The following is a 23367-nucleotide window of genomic DNA, read 5'->3' as shown; positions in this document are numbered from 1 at the left end:
ATCTCCCCAGACTTAACACATACATGAAGTGTGGGCCATGCAGGTCTTTAGTGTCTCTTATGGGCTGATGCCAAGGGAAGAGGAACCGAGGCTGGCAGGGCAGACAGCACAAAGCCAGAGGAGCCGGGGGCAGGGCTCTGTCCTTCCTGCACCTTCCAGGCATCACGTCTAGCAAGGCTGGAGGTGCCAAGGACACTGCTCTTGGATTCAAGAGAGAAAACCCTGACAAGTCTGGCCTTATACTCCTTGGGGCCAGAAAGCTGTTCCAGGTAGACTTCCCCAGAGCAGTGAGGCCCCAGGGTGGACATCATACACACCCACTTCCTCCAGGGGCAGGGCTGGGACCTGCCCGGGGGCCGTCGGCCTCAGGCGCCTGCCCCTAGCTGGTGGCTGCAGGCCCACCTGGGTGGTAGGAGCAACAGCGACTGCGGGCCCCAGAGTGGGGGCTGCAATCTTGAGCTGTTTCTTCTAATAGTTTCCCTTTTTCTTTATAAATTCTCTGCAGGCCCATCCATCTGGGCATCAACACAGAATTCTTTAATAGCAGCCATTTGAGTACTGCAAAGAGCAAACCCCTTTAGCGGCCCTTCTTACTTTCACTTTTCTGGAGGCGAGGAGGGGTGTGTGTGTGTGTGTGTGTGTGTATTGATAGGGGTGTGTGCACATGAAAGAGACAGGAGTGTTTGTCTCAACAGACAGGTGGGTCTTCAGAAGTCAGGCTGTAACAGAGGTGGCCCCAGACACTTCCAGAGCAGAGGCCTCCCCAGACTCCTGATGTGACTGGAGACACAGTTGGGCAGTCAGACCCCAAGCCTCTGCCCCAGCCTGCACCCCTGAACCTCCAGAAGAACACCAGTCATTGAGGGACAGCTCCAGGACACGACACCACCCAAAGCAGGACCAGGAGCTCACCTTTGACGGTGACCTGGGAGGGCCTCAGTGACTGCAGGCTGTACAAGAAGGGCTGCGGGTGCCCGGGCAGGCTGGCAGGCGTGGAGACGTCCTTGCCAGGGGAGGGCTTCCCTGCGGCAGTCCGGGCCGGATGGGGTTTAGTAAAGAGCTGCAGAGAGAGGCAAGCAGACAGACACACGCCATGCCGATCGTTAGAACAGATGGACAGAGGGGAGCCGTCCTTGGGCAGTCCCAGCTGTGCCTCTGCCCTGGGCGCTGCTGGGGCTGAGCTTGCTCCTGACCGAGGTGAGCTGAAACAGAATCATCTGGTTCACCCTTTGGATGTTGCAGGAGAGGGGACTGGGGCTCAGTCAGGGGCGGCTACTTTCTCAAGGCCATGGTGCAGGGCTGGCAGAGAACTCTCTTGGAAGCCAAATCCGTCCTCTTCTCCAAGCTGCTTGAGCAAGTCATGAGCCCCCTGAGGAGCCTCTGGTCCCTGGGAGAGCTACCTTTCCTGCCAAAGGGTCAGAATGACCCTCTTTCCTCCCTAGATCATGTCTCTCTTCATTTGCTTGAGCTATTTCTCATATTTTCTCTTTTTCGTTATAAATCCTCTGCAGGCCCATCCATCTGGGCATCAACACAGAGTTCTTTAATAGCAACCATTCAAGTATTCTTAAGAGCACAGGCAAACCCCATTAGCGGCCTTATTTTCATTTTTCTTAGAGCTCTCAAATTGTCCTTAATGCCAAACTTTTGCATAACTGGACACAGTCTGAAGTGCAAGGCCAGGCTGCCTGGCAGAATCCTCGGTGCTGGGCTTGAGAATGCAGCTGAGGCCTGCTCCAGCTCTCCACCCTCCCTCCCCGACTGGGCTCGTGCTAGGCTGGTTTCTTCAGCCAGCAGCACAGAGTTCTGCTTCCAGATGGAAACATCCGTGGCGCGCCATGATGGGGGTGGAACTGGCCGTGGCTGGGCTCAAGGATGGAGGTGGGGCTCAGCAGGCAGCCCCGGGATCTCTGAGGAGCCTTGGTACACCCCTGGACCAGATGCTAGACTATCTAGAAAAGTCGGGTGGGTGATCAATACAAACAGAAATCACATGATTTTTAAGTGAGCATTAAAGAACGTTCTTCATGCATATTAGACTAACGAAAGCACCGGGCTGGACCTCGTAAGGGCTTTCGCAGGCACAGCCCCTTGGAACAGAGCACGGTCCCAAAGCGTCTGATCTTGCCTTCAAGCTGCGACCCCTGGGGAATTCTAACTCTGACGATTGTTTTAGAAATATTTTTTAGAAACTCGTATTGGGTTGGTCAAAAAACTCGTTCGAGTTTTTCCGTAAGACATTATGGAGTATAATATCTCATTACTTAAAATCAGAATTTAAAGAGTGTACATTCCATGATCCTACTGATATTAACATATTTTTGCTTGTGGACTACAACTTCAAATTATTTATTTCTAGAATAATATTTTTAAAATTAAAGAAATGAAACCGTTTAGCTACTCTAGCTTTTTTCCTGAAATTCTCTCCTGTCTACAAAGCCTTCCTTGGCCAAACTCACATTTGCAAACTCACATCTCCAAGTCACCCTCAGGCCTTTCCACATTCCCCTTACCTAGGAGCTGCGTGAACCTGAGCATGTCACAATAAGGCCAGACAGAAGTGATGTTATTAGATGAGCCCACCCAAGCCTCATGGTTACAGATGGGGAAGGCTGTTGCCCAGGATGGTCTCGAGTTGGCTGGGCCTATGTATTCATTTCCTGGTGTGGTTCCTGACTGCTTAGGCTGCGACCCCACGATCCATGGGGCCATGCTTCTGCCTCCAAATGGTTGTGCTCAGGGAAAAACATCTCTACACCAAATGGGAGCTTGAAGATCAATGGGGCTGGGATCAGCTAAATAGGCCTCAAGATGTCATTGTGAACGCACAGTCTCACATCTCTGCGGGACTGTCCTGATGCAGATAGAGCTGGTGGAGCAAAAGGCCTGGGCACCCTGGGGGCAGAGCTTGGACGCTTTCACAATGGGGCCAATACCATGCAGTTTTTGGAGCCGGCCAGATGGGGCAAGGGCTCACTGCTGACACCTGCCAAGGGTGCAAGTGTGGGCAAGTTATTTATTCAGCCTCTCAGAGCCTCAGATTCCCGATCTGTATGATCCCTGTACTCAGAACTTAAGAGAGGATTCAAGGAGGGAATCACACAAGTTACATTTTTTGAATGTTAATCATATTTCAGACGCTTTCATGCACTTGGTTAATCTTCACAACAAACCTATATAAAGAATTAAATACTGTGTATTTATCATAGTGTCTATCACATGGGTCACAGATGGATGTAGCCTCCATCATTGTTAATGATATCATCACCTCCCTTGACATCAATGGGTTACGGAGAGTTAAACCTTGATATTAAAGTCCCAGAAGAAGAGAGTGGCAGAGGATGAGATGGTTAGATAGCACCATGGACTCAATGGACATGAACTTAAGCAAATTCCTGGAGGTAGTGGAGGACAGGGAAGCCTGGCTTGCTGTAGTCCATGGGCTTGCAAAGAGTCGGACACAACCAAGTGACTGAATGACAACAACAATTAAAGGCATAGGGAGGCGACTGCAGGCCATTTTATCTCTCCAGTCCTCACCTACTCCTCACTCTCTCTTCCATCCAAGCTCACCCTGCACACACTCTTTTGAGAAAGTAAGACAAAAATCATTGTACCTGTTTGGGCACCTGTCCAAAGTTGCTGACGAACCCCAGGATGGTGCTTCTGATCAGGGGGTCGCTGATGCTGCTGAGGTCCACTTTGTCGCCATAGAAGTAGGGATGGAAGGTGTTAACAGCCTCCACTGCGGCTGACCCCTGCTGCTTGTACCCAAAAATGAGGTCTATCCAGTGGTGCAGGTTGGCGCTGACAAAATCACTTTCCAAAGCCTGGAACCAAAACCAAAAAGCGTGAAAAGCACAGGGGGCTCATGGACTCATGGGCCCTCTGCCCAGATCAGGAGGGGGTGTGTGGTTCAGGATGCTGTCTCGGCACGGGAAATATAAGCGATGCCTCCCCGGGCTGGATGAGCACTAAGCGAGATGTGCGGTCCCTCTAAGGACCACGCAATCCTGCCTCAAGCTAGTGGCCCATCCAGTCCACAAAATAACCTTAAGCAAGAGGAAATGTGGGCCAGTGTTTGGGTTTCTGGTTCACCATTCATTTCTGCTGAGTAGAGCCCAAATCCAAAGCTTGGTCTCCAGAACCCAGAGACAGTCATTTGGAATTGGCTGGGCTCCCTGATGATGCTGGCTTGGGAAAGCCAGGTCATCTGGGCTTGGTTAGTGTTCTGATGCATATGACCATATGCTTTTGGGAAGGCCACATGTGGTAACCCCATAGGAGGTGTGATGCCTGCTGTGGCTGAATTTCCAGAGGCAAAGGTTAACCAGGGAAGAACTTTCTCCTTACCAAGGGAGAAGGACAGAGGGGAAGACACAGCTTTGTTACTAGTTAGGCCTGCCCTCAGGTTGTTTTTCTTTTTAGGTATAATTTACATACAATAAAAATTTCCATAAATGTGCAACTTAATGTGTCCTGAAAATTGCAAGCAGTGACGCAATCAACAGTATATTCAAGATACAGAATATTCGTATCAACTCAAAAAGTTCTCTTCTCCTTGTTCATCTCTTACTTCAGAACGTGGTGATTCCTGATCTCATCTGCTTTCTGTCCCTCTTCTTTACCTTTTCTAACATCTCACAAAAATAGAATCCCATAGTATATATCTTTGGGCTTGGCTTCTTTTGCTTAGGACACTGCTTCTGAGATTCATTCATGGGGCTTCATGTATCCATTATCTGTCCCTTTTTATTGCTAAGTAATATTTCATCATGTGGGGGTATCATTTGTTTAGCCATTTATGGTTATAGGCATTTGGGTTGTTTCTGACTAGTATAAGTAAAACTGATGACTATTTATGCACAAACCCTCCTGTGGACGTGTTTCCATCTCTCTTGGGCAAATACATACAAGTGGAATCGCGGAGCGACGTGGTAAGTGCATCTTCGACTTTACAAGAGTTCTTGTTCAGAGCGGGTGCGCCATTTTCCCCACCAGCAATGCGTGGTGAATTCTGGTCGCTCCACGTCTTTGCTTGACTCTTGGATTTGCAGTACTTTAAGATTTAGCCATCCTCGCGACCGTGTGGTGGCATCTCATGGTCTAGTGTGTGTTCCCCTGATGACTAGTGATGTTGAACATACTGTCACGTGTGCATGCTAATCCAGGTGTTTGATCCAGAATATGTGTCCCCTGATGACCTGTGACCTGTACCCACTTCAGTCTTTCTGGGTCATAAGCCAAGTCCTCTCTGGTCCTGGCAAATATTTTGGCCAGTGGGACCCCCTTGAGGCCTCCGGCCCCTCTCTGATCTAAACTGGGCAATATGGTCCAGGGCTTGGTTTTGACTGTGGGGTTGGCTAAGGGCACTGACTTGCCCTCCACCTAATAAGAATCTGAATTTGCTCCCCTCATGAGTCCTACAATAAATTGGCACAAGGACAAAGCCTAATGGATCTCTTAAAAGAGCCCAGAACCCAAGCTTTTTCCTGCAGACCCAGGGCATGGGGCCCAGTTCCTTCTCTGAGTTCTCTAGACATAAGAGACTCAGAAGTATTTATCACAGCCCTCCACTCAGACAGAAAGCCTCTATGGACATTAAGGGCACACCGAGGTCCTCACTCAGGATACCAGGGACTCTGCCGTGACCCCACGCAACTCACTTGTCTGTGCAGGCTGATGAATTTCCGGGGGTCTCCATCAGCCCAGGGAGGGAGCTGAACATCGCCCAGTGCTGTTCCGTCCTGCATGCAGCCTGAATAAGGTGAGAGGCAGCAGGTTTTTGGGTAAATGGGAATCCACACTGGTGAGGAGTCGGGGTGTGTGAACACTGTGCTGTCCAGTACTGGGATTCCTGCATAGACCGCACTGCTTCCTGTCTCCTCTGTTGGAAGGGACCCCACCCTATCTGCCTGAAATACTCCTCGGATTCTAAGCCTTTGGGCCTCCATAAGAGCCTCCTCGCTTCCAAGCAGGGCCCGTGCACAAAATGGTTGGGTCATCATTGTTGGTAAATTTCCCTCCCCTCTCTCTATGCCTTTTCATGGAGGTGCTTTTTTATACAGCGCTAAAACAGTAAGATAAAACAGTAACAGTAAAAGCTATTGTGTTTTGAGCATCTCATTCTATGCCAGAGCTTGGCACACATCATCTTATTGACTCTTCATTCAACTCGATAATTTACGCATTTTCTGTACACTTTTAAAGTGAAGACAGAAGGTTTTCAGAGGGAACTTCCCCAGACACCAAGAAGAAGAGCCTGGATTCAAGCCCGAGTCTCCATCCTCCCCATTAGCCACACAACCTTGAGCAAGTTGTTTAATGTCTTGGGAGTCACTTTCCTACTTATTACCTCCTAAGCTGGCATAAGGATCAGAAGAGAAAATACAATAACATGCTTAGAATCGTTCCAGGCATATCATGGCTGCTTAGGAAATACTAGCTGTAGCCTTTCTGAAACCCTCCAGAGCCCGCAAGTGCAGCTAGGGTGAAAGCCTCCTTTCTCCTGGCCTGCAAGGCTGGCTTGGCCTTTCCTGTCATTCAGTCTCAGCTCATACCTGTCACCTCCTCAGGCAGGTCCTCCTCCACACATGGCCACTGAGTCACCTCAAACCGTTTTCCTGCCTTCTTTCCTTATAGGCCTTCCTCAGCACTGACAAGTATTTCACTTATTTGTCTATTCTTTTCTGTCCCTCCTCCCCCCCGCCCCACACAGAATATTAACACCTTCCAGGCGATCCGCCCCAGGACACCCAAGTGAATCCTCAGGGCCTAAAAGGAGCCTGCATACAGTAGGTGCATAACGGCCACACTTGTTTTCCTGACCTCCCTGAGGATCCCTGGTCCTGGGCGTGAAGGCTCTATCTGCCGCTGAGCACCTCGCCTCCAGCAGAGAACCAGCCTCCACTGCCAAGGAGAACCGGTGCCCTCCTCGCTGTGCCCCCTTCACCCCAGGCCGGTTGGGACCCTCCTCTCGGCTTCCTTGGTTCAGACTCGCTCCTTTCATGGTCTCATCACATCTTGTGGGGACTTCCCTTTATATTGTCAGGTTCTCATCTGAAACAAGTGAAGCATCTGAGAAAGTGAGCATTGCCAAGGCCACCAAGTTCCACGAGCTCAGAGTCGATGGGCTGGGCCTGGAGATGCTTTAAATGCCCCGCTGGTGATCTGTCTGCGGACCACCGCACAGGAGGCGAGTGCCCGGGGCGGCTCTCCTGGGCCTGCCCCTGGTCTGGCTTGAGGTGCAGGCCCATCTGCGTGGTTTAGAGGAAGGAGGGCCCTGAGGAAGAGGGGCTCTGGAGCACGGCGCACACTGTGCTGGCTCACAAGGGCCTCCTCAGTGTGGGTGATTCACCCCGCACGCCTGGTGGGGAGGGCTGTGCCCTTCAGGGGGTTCCGACCACACCCCCTCCCCAAGTCACCCTGAGGTTCCCAGTGGAGGCTCCCAAAGTACATGTAGTTGCCAGGGGGCCTGCCTGCTGGGGCTTCCTGAAATTTGTGTCCCTCCTCTAAAGCAGTGGGTGGGAAAGCAAGGCTTACCCTGCTGTGGGGTCTGGAGGGTAGGAAAGAGAAGGAGCCACCAAGGTGCCCGTGGGCACCCCAGAAGCCTGTGCTTGGAGATGCAGCACGTCTGGGTCCTTCTCACAGGTTAACCCACTTGTGGGACTTGGAGGAAAATGGAGCCGAGAAGGGCCTGGCTTGCCTGAGGCATTCAGCAGGGCAGTGCCAGGCCTGGCTGTCAGCAAGGGCTCCTGCTCCCTAGCTGCTGTCTTGCTGCAGACTGGGGCCTTGGGGACTCTTGGCAGGAGGTCTTGGGTAGAACTGTGGTTGGTGGTCTGCACCCCGGGGCAATGTACTTCCTTGGCTCCCACCTCCTCGTCAAGTGACACCACCCAGTGGAGGCCTCACTCTAATCTGCCCACCGTACTGGTCTGGTGTAGGCCTGTGTGGGGGGTCGCTTAGCAAAGATACTGATGTCATGACCCACAAGCTGTCCGGCCCCAGACCCTTGCTCCGCTTACCAAACTCCAGGGCGTTGCAGTTGGTCAGGAACTCAGGCAGGTAGAAGAACTCCGGGGTCAGCTCTCTGACATCACTCATGTTCTCTCTGGAGGCCGATTCCCACGCATTCTTCACACTGTGGAACATTCTATCTGCCACATCGAAGCTTCCGCCCTAAGCAGAAAAGGGGTGTCGTGATCAACTGTGTGGTGATAAGCTGGGGTGCACAGGCGTCACTAGAGTGGGCCCTCTTCATCCACTCTGTCCCCGACACGGGTTCTGCCCTTAGACCCTGCCATTCACTCCCCAACACCTGTGCACACGTCAGGCCATGGGCAATTGTTTCTTCAGGCATCTAATTGTGGGCAATTGTTTCTTCGGGCATCTAATCACCTTGACTGTTCACTGGGACCCTGCACCGGAGCTTCCATGGAGGATGCAAGGTCCACTGTGATTAAGGGAGCAATGTTTCCCCAGTTTAGAAACGGGAGTTCAGATCAGAGACAGGAAAACCACGGTCATTCGTCTGACCACTTGACACACTCACTGAGGGTCAGCTCTGAGTCAAAGTACAAGGAGTGGGTCAGACAGGCTACGTGCCGGAAAGTTTCCTGGAGAAGTCAACCCCTGGTGAGACGGCAAGCCTGGTGATGGAGAAAATGGTGATGTTCTCAGCTGAGGGCAGGCCTGGAAAGCAGGTCAGGCAGGGCCCTGGTGACATGTAACACAGCAGCCTTGACAAGAGGGGACGGATCTGAGGCTGGAGTGCTGGAAACATATGGTGCTGCACAAGGGTCGACCTTGTTTCCAAGGCCCATTGCTACAGATGGGTCCATGCAGTCCTGAGATCGGCAGCTGAGCCAAGCTGGAATTTCTGCCTTGGATTCTCTGTGCCTCTCATTTGAATTGCCATATCTCTTCAGCTGACACTAACTTTATTCATCATGTATCTTGGGGGTCAGGAGGAGGCAGAGAGGTCCCAGTTGGAGGACTGAAGATGCTGTGGGCAGAGGGGCTTCAAAAGAGAGTTTCTGAAGCTGGGATTTGGGTCTGTTGGCTTAAGTTTAGGGATGCCCAAGGGACACCTCCTGTCTGGGATTCAGTAATTCAATTGTCCCCATTGTAACTGGGCCTTTTTTGTTCAGCCAGAATTAGCCTTTCTTTTGCCAAACTCTGCAGAGGGCGCATGTGGCCCGAAGAACAAAGGGATAGAACTCAAATTGCCAATGCCCTCCTCTGCTCCATCAGCTCCCTTCTCTCTTCAGGGACCGAGGTTTCTCATCATCAGTGGTAGATGAAGTGTAAAGAATATGCTAGCATTCTCTGCACAGGCTCAGGGACACCAAGAAACCCAGTTATCCCTGGGGTTTCAGCCAAACACAGCATTTGGGCAGCTGAAAGATATGGCTTTTCTCCAAGATTGTTTTGCTCGTGGTTTCAACCAATTAGGCAAGGGCTTCCCAGGTGGCTCATTGATAAAGAACCTGCCTGCTAATGCAGGAGATGCGGGTTCGATCCCTGGGTCAGGAAGATTCCCCGGAGAAGAAAATGGCAAGCCACTTCAGTATTCTTGCATAGGAAATTCCATGATCAGAGGAGCCTGGCGGGCTGCAGTCCATGGGGTCACAAAAGAGTCGGACAGGTTGTCTAGCGACTAAACAATGGCAAAATTAGGGGACGAAGCCCACTCTCAAATTCAAACTGAAATGGAAACAAAATGGTGGAGGGGGTGTTTCTAAATAAATCTGCCCCTAACAAGTGGCTCATTGAAATGTATTAAGAGCTTTGTGTATTTAATCTGCAGCCCGAGCCCTACATCGGAGGGAGATTGATGCTGCCTCGTCGTTCCACTTTCCTTCTGCAGCTTTTATGAGTGCTGATGGTAATCTCCTGAGAAACAATATGATTTGGTAATAAAAAGATTACCTGTATTAAATAAAAATAATATATACATGGGGAATATTGTTAGTGCTACAAATCTGGTTAAAGATATTACCACAAAGAAAAATGTTATTTTTTTCACAGCTGTCTAATGCATTTTAGCAAAAGTAATATCTTTAAAACTTAAGCCTGTATTATTTATAAAGGAAGCAATAACTGATTTTCCTATTTCCTATATTAATAAATGTATTTGCATACATTTGTTTCAAAATTAATGGGTTTGCTCACTTTTGCAATACAAAAGAAATGCGAATTCCCTGGAAGGGAAGTGGAGCTGCTTTGCAACTCATATTAGTTACAAAGTCTGTGGGTTGACACAGACTCTGGCGGCTGCCAGCAAGGGGTCCCATCAGGACTTGAGTCTCAGGAAGGGAAGGAAGGAGAGAACGAAGAGAAGACAGAAGGAGGAAAGGAGAGAAGAAGCGAGGCAGAGAAGCACAGTCAAGGTTTACAGAGCATCCCCATACGGAAAGTCCAAAACAAAATCAGGCAACAATCAAACTGGGTCTAGAGATTGGATGGAAACAGGGTGGTCAGAGAGAATTTCTGGGCCCAGATCTGCTCCTAAATCTAGCTTGCAGATATTTCTGAATATCAAGATTAATGAATCCTCTGAGTATCCAAACAGACCCAAAAAAATTCATAGCAAGGCTACTCTTATCAACGGAGGAGCTACTTCTTATTGGCAGAAGATTTCCCAGGTGACATTAAAGCCAAAAGACAAGGCAGCTAAGTCCATAGGTTTCTGAGGCTGAAGCTTACAGTCTATGCCCAGCCAACATCATTCATATGTAAAGACACCAGAAAAATATTCCCAATATTGAAGGGGTCAGAAATAATATAATCCTAAGTATCTGTCTCAATTAAAACACTTTAGGAGGTGCTCAACTTTACTAAGAGGTGAACCAAAAGCAAGTAATGCAGGAAGAAGTGGCTGACAAGGCTGCTTTGAACTGTTGCTGAATATTTGACAGGAGTTAAAATCAGAGTAAAGTTCATGATCACCGTGCATTGGTTAAAACTGCAAACACCTTGAGAGGAGTTTTTGCGCTGAAGCAGCGATCCCTTTTGTATGAGGACACAAAATCTATGTGCAGCTGTGTCCCTGGACAGCATTTCAATGGTAATAATAGTTACACCTTCATTATGGACGCAACTCCACGAGGGGCTGGCATTCACAGCTGAAAGGCCTGTGTCCAGGGCTGCCCAGAGCCCTTGGCTCTCTCTGCAGTTGGCATATGTCTTACACAAAACCAGTCGCCTCGCCTCAGGTGGTTCGGAAAACTCTTCCCCACTGCTGGTAACAGCTGACTTCACATGGGCTGTGACTTAATTAGCACAGCTCTCGATTGCGGTTTCGTATTAAATGCAGCAGTGGCAGCGGAGGCGGCACTGTGCCCTTGCTGGGGCGCTGGCTGCCTTGCTGTGCCCCGCCTAGGCTGGATCCCGCTCAGGTCTGACAGCAGCTGGTACTCTTGCCAGGGTGGAAATGGGGGCCTGTGCTGCGGCCCCAGCCTGGTGTGGCCTCCTGGTTGCTCAACTGTCTGAAGGCTCACAGACACTGGCTCCCTGTAGGCCAGATTCCCAAGACCACAGCATCCAGGGAGGCAAGCTCGGTAGACAGCAGTCTCACACCCCAAGGGGCGGGGATAAGCACATCACCAACGGAAGCCTGAGTCACACGGCTTGCGTGTGCACCCACCCAGGTCACACTGCTCATGGGCTGCATTTTCTGGATTATAAGAGGCTATCGTTGGGGAAACAGTGGAAACAGTGGCTGACTTTATTTTTTTGGGGCTCCCAAATCACTGCATAGTGACCGCAGCCATGAAGTTAAAAGACAGTTACTCCTTAGAAGGAAGGTTATGACCAACCTAGACAGCATATTAAAAAGCATAGACATTACTTTGCCAACAAAGGTCCATCTCGTCAAGGCTATGGTTTTTCCTGTAGTCATGTATGGATGTGAGAGTTAGACTGTGAAGAAAGCTGAACACTGAAGAATTGATGCTTTTGAACTGTGGTGTTGGAGAAGACTCTTGAGAGTCCCTTGGACTGCAAGGAGATCCAGTCAGCCCATGCTAAAGGAGATCAGTCCTGAGTGTTCATTGGAAGGACTGATGTTGAAGCTGAAACTCCAATACTTTGGCCACCTGATGCGAAGAGCTGACTCATTGGAAAAGACCCTGATGCTGGGAAAGATTGAAGGCAGCAGGAGAAGGGGACGACAGAGGATGAGACGGCTGGATGGCATCACCGACTCAGTGGACATGGGTTTGGGTGGACTCCAGGAATTGGTGATGAACAGGGAGGCCTGGTGTGCTGTGGTCCACGGGGTCATGAAGAGTCGGACATGACTGAGCGACTGAACTGAACTGATCATTGTAATAACAGGTTTGAGGCAGAAAAACAAACACAGCAACAGTAGAGGTAGACATCAATTCTAAGACCAGCCTAATAAAGTTTAATAAGACTTAATAAGATTTAACTGTGAAAAGAATAAAGGAAACCTTATTCCTAGGAATCAGAATATGCCACAGTGCCATTCTTAAGGTGTCCACACCCCTCTGCACAGTGCCCAGTGGGCAGGCTACAGCCCAAAGAATGCTGTACCTGTTTTCCATCAGACCACAGCGGGAGTGCATAGGCACCCGATCTCCACACCAAAGCCATTCTGGTCCAGTCGGGGATCCAGTGTGTCACTGTGGCTCAGTCATGTAATAGCTCAGAGGCAGACTTTGTTTCATCCAGAACAAGAGTGTGCACTTTCCTCTGGCTCTTGCATGTGCTCCTGCTCTGGAGATACTGGACATACTCATGTCCCTGCTCTCCAGATGAGTGAGAAAGCCTTCGCTGCCTGGATTCTGCACCTTTTTACCTTTCTTCTGCTTTTCCACTCTGGGATCCATGCTGGGGATGGGGGCTGGAAGTCTCGGGCCACTGAGAATGTAGGGAGGCTCCTTTCCTTGTCACCATACAGAGGTGAAGCAAAAGTCTTTTGAGAAGAAATGAGTCTGCCCCCAGGAGGCAGAGTGGAATGGAGGGAGAAGCCTGACTCCAGGAAGATAACCAGATTGTTCCTACAGAGGTCTGCACAGGCCCCAGGACTCCCAGATGGGAGCCACGCACATTCCCCCCAGATGTAGCTGTTGTATTCATTCCCTAGAGACTACAGTTTCTTTTTTATGATAAGGGAAAAGCAGAGTCAGTCGATTCTTTGGCTGGTTCCAAGGCTTGAACTAGTAGTGACCCACTGGAAGAGGCAGTTCAAAGTCAGAAGGAGAAACCAATTCACAAGCATCATGGAGATTTCAACTTGGATGAGCCAATGTGTCCCAGATAGAGTTGAACCCAGAAAAACCAGGAGTCACATCAGAGGTCAGCACTGGAGTCAAAAGAACTCAAGCTAATATGACTGCGTTGGTGCCACATAAAAGCAAACGAAATTGCCTTTGATCATCTCACACTGGTTTAGACCATCTCAAACCAGTTTGGGCTGGTCGCCATTGGGCCAAACTGGCTAGAATAAGCTCAGACCTGTGTGACTAGCTTCAAAATGGCTTTAACCCAATAGGTTGGCAGCACACCAGTCTCATCTGGCTCACGCCGTTTGGAATGCTTTGACACAGTCCAGACTGTCTTGAATTAGCTTAAACCAGAGAGGGGCAGCTTGCACCAGTTTAGGCTGCCTCAGATGAGATCTGGTTGACAGCGGGAGGAGGACAGGAACAAGGACGATTGATCCCCTTCACGGCAACCGCCCTGAGCTAGGGGCTTTGCCCACATTTCCTCCTTTAGTCTCAATGGCTCAGTGAGATATGCATAATTAACCCTCATTTCCAGAGTAAAATAATATGCAGAAATAAAATAAAATAACTGTGGGATGTAAATCTCACAGTTCGATGTTTCTATTTCAGTCTGCCTTGTCTCTCTGTGAGAAGACCCTTTGGAACAGGTAGAGATGGGGCTGTACTTGGTGAGACAGAAGGGGCGAGGGGAAACTTCTGAAGCACCCAGAGCTCCCAGGGTGGAAAGTCATCATGGGAGGCAGCGCCGTCATGGTCAGCGGGCTCGTCACTCCACGTGGATTGATGCTGGACAGCTGGATGGGATTCCTGGCCTGGGGAACAGCTCAGGGGCCGTTTGTCCTCCAAACTAAACTTACTTAAAATGCTTGTTGCCTGAGAAAGACTCAGGGGAAGCACACTTGTTATTTTTGAGTTAATTTCCAGGGAAGGGGGTTATATAATGTCTAGACAATCCATGCCTTCAAGGAAAGAGAGGACTGCGCCAAGAAACAAGACAGGAGGGGTGTGCTGCCAGTTGGAGAGAGAGCCTTGACATTGCCTATTTGTACCTACCCAGGGCCTAGATGATTGCTTTAGGTCTGACTCAGAGTGGCCTTTTGTCTTGGGGTCAAGGTCATCTGAGTCACTGTAAGGAGTGAACTTGCTGGTGAAGTCAGACTAAAATACACAATTCCTGGGACGCTCATGCTTTTTCTTTGGTGAAGCTTGGCTGTCAGAGTGAGTCCCTGAAAGTTCAGCAGCCTGTTACCCTCCATGGCCATGTCTTCCTTATCTGTAGGACCCTTAAAAGGCCTCGATCAAGAGAGACCCTAAGCTTGGATGCTGTGCTGTGTTCTCTTTGGAGTTGGCTGAGCCAGCTATCTGCAACTGGGATACCCATGGGTCTCCCCAGTCAAACCTCGTGCCCCTGGATAACCTTAATTCAAGATCCCGGTGGTAGAGTTAGAGGGAAAGAGAGAGAAAAGCACACCAGCCTCCCATGAGGCACTTTGTCCCAACTGTTCCGTGTGTCTTGACACTAGTATCTCCTCAGGGTCATACTGGCCTGCTTCTAGCCTGCATTGGCCTGCCAGGTAAAATATAGGATGTCCAGCTAAATTTAAATCTCAAATAAACAGAAAATAATTTTTTAGCATAAACCACTGTTTATCTGAAGCTCAAATTTACCTGGGCATCCTGTATTTTTATTTGTGAAATCTGGCAACCGTAAGCTGGCATGACGTTCTGTTAATTTATGGGTAGGCAAATTTGTGAGTTTCCTTCTTCAGTTTAGCTGCTCATTTCAGTATTAAAAATAATTTGTTTGTCCTTTTAAGCCTTCAGACTTGTACTTAGCATAGTTTTATGCATTCTGATGTCACAAGTGATATTGTTTTCATTCTTCTTTCTTTGTGTTTATTTTTCTAGCCTTTGACCACCTACCTTACCTGCAAGGAGGTCTTCAAGCTTCCTGTTTCTCCTTTCCCACTAAAACTTATTTATGTTGAGTATGTTCCCCCCACATCTCATTCCTTATTTTTAAGTTTTTTGGTGAGACTGTTGGGTAGACATGGCGGTGTGTCTGTGAAGTAGCTTGCCTCAGCTGGATGGTCCAGAGTCCTGGAACCAGTGGCAAGCGAGAATCATGGGCTCAAGGCTGGATTTCTAGCAGGGGGTCCCTGCCTCGTCCAAGCCTAGCTCTTAGCCTGCAAGACCTAGCCCTGTGTGTCTGCGTGTGTGTGTGCGCGTGCGTGTGTGTGCACGGGTGCGTGTGCGCGTGTGTGTGCGTGCGCGTGTGTGCGTGTGCACGCGCGTGTAGGGGATCAGGGGCGCTCACCTGCAGAGAGCAGAAGGCCTGGGTGAAGGGTGGCATCCGGACCAGGTAGGAGGCGACAATGATGGCCGAGGAGTAGTGGGTGCAGTAGTGGCACTGGGCGGTCACGTCTCCTGCGGTGAAAGCACAGGCCTGGGCTGCATCCCCGCCCGCGGCCTGCCCACCCCTCCCGTCTCCCCCCAAAGCTGGAGTATCCGTCCCGCACATCGCGGGGGTCCTAGGAGGTGGGCAGGGGACAGTGTGGGATGCAGAAGAGCTCCTCAGCCTGCTGAGAACCTGCTCAGCAAAGGCAGGGCTTCGGGGCCGAGGGAGCCTTCTGAAACGTGCTGCCTCCCGTGCACGAGGCATACATTCATGGCTCGTGGGTAGATGTTCCTTAGTTTAGTAGCTTCATGTTTTGTTTCAAAGTGTTTGAGAAAACCAGTATAGCTGGCATCAAATATATGACAGAAAATTTTCTCTTTAAAATACATCCATTGACGTTTAAAAGGTGAACAGATCTAAAGAAACACAGCAAGGCGCTAAGCGTGCAGCTGGCATGCGAAGGTGGCAAAGACTGTAAAGGGAATGCAGGATAAGCCGCATCTGGGAACCAGGTTCTAGAACCAGATGAATGCAGGCTCTGCATTTAGAGGCTGTGACCTGGAGTGAGTTGCCTGACGTCTGAGTTCCAATTTCCTTCTCTTTACAATGGACCATTGTACGTGCGCATGCAGGCTGGTCTGCACCCGCACACAGAAGGGCTGAGCGGATGTCATTTCCCCACGCCCGGGATGGAGGTGTTCTAGCACTTAGCACCGCAGTTCTCAGTCCTGATTTCCTGTTGGAATCTCCTGGAGTGCACCCCGTCACAGACTTATTTAAATCATGATTTCCAGGGGTGGGACTTGGACATGAACATTTTTAAGGAGCTTCTCGGGTGATTCTCACAGGCAACCAGGGTGCAGACCGCTGGATTTGGGAGTTCTCTGTCCAAATGCAATTGTCTGCAGGCTAGATGACATCATTATCAACTCTCACTTCAAGGCATTCAGAGAAAGAGCATTGCAGAAAAAAATCAAGCTGGGATCTACTCACCTTCAGTCTTCTCAACCTCTTTAAACCTCTGGATGAATTTCAGCTTCCTTTCCTTGGTCTGAGCGCCCATGGGCTTAGAAAGATCGCGGAAAGTCTTGGGATTCATCAGGTTCAGTGTCTAGAAGGTGAATGTGCGACTGGAGTTAACTCCCTTGGACCCACTTGTGCCCCTGCGAGACTGCAGGAGCCACGGTCTTTAGTTTTATGGTTCTCTTTATTGGTTTACTGTCGTTCAGTCTGACCCCCCTCCTCTGGTTATTAGCAGGCCTGGTAGGGTTTTATGGCCCCACAGCCAGTGATCCACAAAGACTTAATAGGGGAGAGACGGAAAATGAGAGGAGGGGAAGATTGATTTCACACTGAACTCTTCCAAGTTGACCCAAATCAGAACATTGCCACCAGTTACCCAAGAGACTTTCAAAAGAGTTCCTGTTGTCAGTGGATACTTGGCTTCTGCCCTCGCTGAGCACTTTGCAGTTCGGGGTTCTTGCGTAGAACTCAAACTGATTCTGTAGGCAGTCAGAAGTCGTCCGTTTGGGGAGGAAATGAGGGCAACGTCCTCGTGTTTTGGGAGGCACCTCCCTTCTGGGTCTGGGGTGGTGAGAGCAGCCTCGGCACCCCTTCCCCTGCCCTTGCAATACGCAACAATAGCACGGTCAAGAGTTTTCAGGGCTGGGTGTCCTCTGGGTTCGCATGTCTTTAGAGAAGGAGGCGTTTCTTTACACGCCTCTCCCTTTCCACTAGTAGTGAGTCATCAGTTTTCCTGGGGAGGCAGGGCCCGCCACCATGGCTGGTGAGAAAGGGGGGCGGGAGTGAAGGTCCTGAGACCCCTTGAGTGACAGCGCCACCGAAACCTGCTCAGCCACAGCCGAGGCTGCCAGGGCAGAATGGGGCTTCCCCGTTGCCACATCTCCAAATTCTCCAAGAGATATTGGAATACCAGCTTTTTAGAAGAAACCTCCCAATTTTTAAACACTGATAAGGAATTAAATATTAATACAGGATATGGGCTAAACAAAATGGGCTGGGGACCCACCCATTTGTGATATGTGAGTTGAAGCTAGGATTGGCAAGTTTCCTTTCTGGAACACCTTGGTCCCAGATGATTGAGCAATGAGAAGCAACGTACGGCTTGTGAGAAACGGCTTGTTGTGTTGTGTCTCAAGTTGGGATGGGAGCTCACGAAAGACTGAGGCCCCTTTCCCAAATTCTGGGGGTGAGCTGTCTAAACAGCTCGAGGCAGCACTGGCCAGGGCTTATCTGTACGGGACCCAGGCACCTCCGGTCATTTACATACACAGCCCCTATTCTCCTTATGGCCAGAGCCCAGGCGGTCAGGACACTGCTCCATAGCCTGGTTGCCCCCCCAGTGGCATCACCTTGGCCAAGCTTGTCACTTTTCTGCTCCTCCCTCCTCTGCCTGCTGAGGTCCAGGGACAGAGGGCAAAAGAGCAATGAACCAGTCTTGCCATCAGCCTCCATTAGGGCTACATGTCTCGGTCCAGATCCAGGGTGATGTCATCACCTCCACATACCGTCATCTCAGTTATGAAGTCAGGTTACAGGGGAGGAGTCTGTTCTCACTGGGTCTCTGTGTCTCTTGCTCTCTCCCCCTCCCTCCCACTCCCTCTCTACATGTTGGTTTTAGGAACACGTTGTATGGGCCTCTTCGCTTGACAGACCAGTGTTGGCTCTTGGCAGTATCTCAGCAGATGGGTATCTCTTGCCTTCATGGTAGCAGTGAGCCCGGAAACCCTCTGGGGCACATGTCAGCTACTGTCCTAGTCATATGGGGCTGGGACAGGAACCCAGGCACCCAGATTCCAAAGGCCAGGTGAGGGCCAGGCCACGCCTGGAGCAGCCCTCGGGCCCTGGTGGACTGAGCCCGTTGCAGAGGCTCTGCATGACTTCAGGTGCTCTGGTCATCAGGGTCAAAAGTCACAGACACCTGCACAGCATCCGCATGAACACGTACCTGTGAGGTGTAGTCGGCCAGGACCCAGGGGAACACTGGATACTGCATGTAGTCATTGTAGGTCCTCCCAGCCAGGGTGTTGAGGTACATGAGGTACTCGAAGTTGCTGATGTCTCTTTTCTGCCGGAAGAGACAAAGGGGGGATAAAGCCAACACGGCTGGTTCCCTCCTGAGAACCACAGGGGTCTAACTCCCAGACCTGCGCAGGGGCCCAAGCTGTGCAGGTGGAGCAAGGCACATCGCCACGCTGCTCCCAGTGAACCTTGCGCCTGGAGCCGGGGCGACTCGGGGAGGCCACGCTAATTCCAAGATGAGCTGAAGCAAATACAGTCAGGAAGCGAAGCTGACTCGGAAAAAAACACAGCTCCGAGGTCCAGGCCAAGGCTAGAGCATTCTTTTGTGTTAACTGTTGGGTGATACTCAAAAATTGATTCAAATAATAGCACAAATACCAGACCTTCTTACTGCTGACTGCTTTGTGATTGAAAATAGAAGCTGGGGTTTCTTCGCAGTCACCAGGAAAGAGGCCCTCACCAACAGGTTCAATGATCTGCTTTCTTGGGAACTTGAACTTTCTTTCTTCCGACTCTGCCAGTTAGGATACTCCGGGTTCTTAGGGCCCTCCATTTCAAGATGTATAGCCATGAATGGAGTCAGGGACTATATTTGGGAAAAATTCGCCAGAGCCACCTGGCTAATGAGCAGCCAGTAGAGACAACATCTCTGACGGGACCTGCATGCTGTGGCCTTTCCTTTCCTTGGCCTGCTCCTTGGGAAAGCATTCTGGACATGAGTGACCAAGATTTACTTTCCTGTTGCCATGGGCTCCGCATGGCTGTCTTTCTTGGGGTCCTTTCCTTCCACTGAGAACCCGAGGCACAGTGTCAGTTCCTCCGGGCTGGGAGCCACATATGACCTCCCAGGAAGTGAAGTGAGTGCTGTGCCTTCCTGAGTTCTGTGTTCATTTGTACACGTGTGTACACCTCCATGGATGGAGCGTGTGTGTGCACACAGGGCTTATGTACGTGCACACACACGCCCACACTAACTCCCTAGCTCGGACTCAAGAGTCGCCTTTCCTCACTGAGATCCTTTCAGGAAAATACTTGAGACATTTTAACAAATTAATAAAACAAGATCCCTCCTGATTCACCAGCGTGCTTTCTCTCTTTATCCCCGGGGCCTAAGCTATTTGCTGATTTGCTTTCCTGAGGGTTTCCTTGAACCCACAGTGTTCTGAGGGGTCACTGTACCTGCCACTTCTGCAGCATGGTCCTGTCGGAGCTGGGGTACCTCCTGTGGGACAGAAAATGAGGGTGGTGACCAAACGTCTCAAGGCACAAATGCAGGGAGGGGTGGGCCTTCCTGGGGCTTTGTGGGGTTGGGGCATCCAGAATGGCCATCAGCTTCCCAGAGCAGCAGGATTACTTCCCAAGCTCTTCTTGCTCCCACACTGCCTTCTTGAAAGCTGGGTTCTTGCCATCCCCCTTGCTATTATATGATTCCAGGATACACTGCTGCCTGAAGCATGCCAGGGCTGTGCAGGAGCAGGTCTGGAGTCTCATGCTCTACACTGGATTCCCCATAACCACAGCCTGGCCTTCGCCCATGTGAACAAAATACACGTGACTACACTACATTATTTGTGAATATAGTATACCGACACGTGGATGTACGGCTAAAAAGTGCAGACGATACAGAAAGTCATGAGGTATAAAACAATAGTCTGTAAACTACTGTTCCCACACAAGGAATATCTAGTTAATTTCCAAAAGAGTTTTAGCCATATGGCAGTCTATTTGCTCACACAGTTTAAAAGGAATTGTTCTTGGTATGTGGGATCATCTTATCCATGTGGGTCTCCACCCTGCTCCTAGAGGTGCCCACATTGTCCTGTGGCCACAGTAGCTGGGCAGCCTGGCACAGAGGGATGGGACCTGGTGGGAGCTTCCCCTGTGCTGGGCTTGGTCCTCACGAATGATGTTTGTGTGATCACCTTTGGACATCAATCTGTGATTTATGAGACTTAAATCTTGTAATGATTTCATGATTTGAATCTCTGAATATATCCACGAGATACATTTTTTGGCAACAGTACTGCTAGGCTAAAAACTATGAGAATTATCAAGTGCGCTACATATCGCCAAACTGCCCTCTTAGGAAGTTGTAGCGATTTATGTGACCACACATATAATTAAGGGACACAAATCAAACCAAAGAAACACCATCTTAAGCCATGTGGCGGGGAAGAGTGTAAAAGTGTGTCGGATGCAGGGTTGGGGAGGGCGTGGGGAAGGAACCTCTCCATGTGACCTGCTGCTTCTGCTCAGCAAGAATGTATAAACCCCAGTTCCTTGGCCTCTGGGGTTCCGTGGTTCCTTTTCCAGCTCTATTTCTTTTCTCCTCTGTTTCCCCGAGATGCCCCTTCTACTCCCCAAACCAAGTTTTCATTCCGGATGTTCTTCCAAACCAAATCAAGATCCACCACTCTGCAGCCATGACCTCTGCCTCAGTCCTATTCAGCTACCCATGGACTCTGCTCCCGCACGCATCCCACAGGGACGCTCAGCATCCCACAGCACCTTCATGTGGACAAGGCCTGGTGCCCGAGTGCCCCAGCAGGCCAGCACCTCTTCATCTTCACATCACAGCACTGCGGTGATGTCTGTTCAGGCTCCCCAGCTAAGTCGCTGCAGTCGTGTCCGACTCTGGGCAACCCCATAGACGGCAGCCCACCAGGCTCCGCTGTCCCTGGGATTCTCCAGGCAAGAACACTGGAGTGGGTTGCCATTTCCTTCTCCATCAGGCTCCCCAGCCTTCCTCATTCAATACCTTCCTTGGCAGATTTTCTATAAACAGAAAGCAACTCCCTTGCTGGGATTCACCTCTTCCCCCCAGTAGAGAAATCGTCATTTCGGTCCATTTTATTCAGGCAAACAATAACACCAGCAAACAGACAAAACGTGGTCACGTTTATTGCATTAGCTTGCAGAGGCTCAAGTGGAGACAAGCTTTTCTACCCAGTCTCTAAACCTGAAGCTCCCAGCTTCAGAAAGCTTTGAAGGCTATGAATGAGGACAGAGCCCAGGCTGTAGACAGTGAAGATCTTGACCTTGAAAAGAATGTGTTCTGAGCCTTTCTGAGGATGTGGGGCTGAGCCTCAAGGGTGTGGAGTTAGTACAGCAAAGCCTGCCAAACTTGGTACTTTATTTTAGAAATCTGACAGTAGATGAGGAATAGGGGAGAAGAAGTCCAGGAAAAGAGAGGGCCTCTGTTTTACCTCTTTCAGAAAAAGTTCTAGAATTTTGCCTGTGGTCTTTTGTGACATTGCCATCATGTGGAATGGCGTGCAGAAGATAAAGGCAATTTACCATCCTACTGCTGATTTCACCGGCTATGAGCTCCAAGAAAGATCCACCATTTCATTACCATCAAAAAAAGACACCATTACCAGCAGTACCCTGAAACGCACCTAACCAAAGGTGAGTTCTCTCTGAAAGATTTCTTTTTTCAAAAAATTATGTTTATTTGAAGGCAATTACAGAACTTTTGGAATGGTCTATGTGAATTTTATGAATATCTGGTCATTAAAGTACTTCTTTCAGAATTGATACTATCCCATAATTATAGCATAGGCTGTAGATTAAACAAGACGCCAGAGATCACTCTTGGCTTTCTAAAGCTCATCTAAGGTTGGAGGGAGCCCACATGGGAAAAAGCATCATCTTTGGAGTCACTAGAACCTGGGTTCAAATTCTGCCCCCACCACTTGCTTGCTCTGAACTGCTGTTACCTCATCCTTCAAACATGGCTGACCCAGAAGTGCTGGGGGGCAAGTGTGACCATGGGTCTGGGACAGGCTAGCACAGGTGTGTGCACGGGGCTCCCTCAGTGGGTATAGTTCTAGTGGATGTTGGTGCTATCCTAGAGCAGGATTGATTCTGTTTTACTCTGGGAGGAAGAAGAGTGTGGCAAACAAGTGAAGACTTGCTTCTGGTCAAGACCTGCCTTGTTCTGCCAATACCATTCTGAAAGCTCTTAGAACAACTGTGCCACCTGTGAATCAGATCTCCTGCTCTGTCAACTCAGGGTTTGCCATGGAGTCTATGGGGCAAGAGTCCAGGCCTTCAGGCCACCTAGGATGGAGCTGAGAAGAATGGAAGAGTTTAAAGTCACTGAGGCCTAGGTAGGTCATCCTGCTTAATCTGAAGGTGGCCTATCATGGTGGGCTCACAGAGGACATCTTACCAACTCACCCTCACCCCAAGACAGGTGTCTAAACTCCTCTGGAAGACTTCCATAGGTGGGACACTATCTTCAAGTAGAACTTTGTGGCCGGTCAACAGCTAGGCTGGGTTCAAATTCTTTCCTCTTTTGAGGGTGATTTTTACCTGTGCTGCTTCACTTTAATCAAATCTGTGTCTGTGAAGCCCTAGAAGTTGTCGAAGCTTGAGTACTGCTGCCACATGGTATTGGGGCATTCTCTACCCCAGAAGCCCAGTGCCCATGGCTTGCCTCACTGTCTTGCCTTTGACTCCACTCCCTTTAGTCCAGCTCCACCTGATGGGCACCTCCACTCTACCCTGAGCCTGTCTCTCAGAATGAGCCAGAGGCATAGCCCAGGAATTCACATCTCTCCTAGGAGGCTGGTAGAGAAGCCTGCCAGCGGCCTTCAGAGGGTAGGCTAACCTAGGCCAGAATGGTCTCTGCCAATGGACTCATCTGGCTGGAGGCTACACCCTCTCGCC

The 23367-nt window shown here is 50.0% G+C and overlaps 1 protein-coding gene across 2 annotated transcripts in view; it reads right to left on the bottom strand.

Moving 5' to 3' along the window:
* The window catches only part of WDFY4 (WDFY family member 4), a 248503-nt gene that overhangs the window by 14807 nt on the left and 210329 nt on the right, over positions 1–23367 (bottom strand). For both annotated transcript variants that reach the window (XM_027530472.1, XM_027530473.1), the window contains 8 exons: positions 19873–19915; positions 18620–18739; positions 16645–16762; positions 15571–15680; positions 8025–8178; positions 5667–5758; positions 3618–3830; positions 913–1060 (listed from right to left, as the gene is read on the bottom strand). In XM_027530472.1, coding sequence (XP_027386273.1) covers positions 913–1060; positions 3618–3830; positions 5667–5758; positions 8025–8178; positions 15571–15680; positions 16645–16762; positions 18620–18739; positions 19873–19915 — 998 coding nt within the window. The remainder of the gene's footprint in view (positions 1–912; positions 1061–3617; positions 3831–5666; positions 5759–8024; positions 8179–15570; positions 15681–16644; positions 16763–18619; positions 18740–19872; positions 19916–23367) is intronic.

The sequence above is a fragment of the Bos indicus x Bos taurus genome, chromosome 28, assembly GCF_003369695.1.
Source record: "Bos indicus x Bos taurus breed Angus x Brahman F1 hybrid chromosome 28, Bos_hybrid_MaternalHap_v2.0, whole genome shotgun sequence".
NCBI classification, from domain to species: domain Eukaryota; kingdom Metazoa; phylum Chordata; class Mammalia; order Artiodactyla; family Bovidae; genus Bos; species Bos indicus x Bos taurus.
The sequence above is the reverse complement of the archived record's forward strand: the minus strand, read 5'-3'. Positions and strand labels throughout refer to the sequence as shown.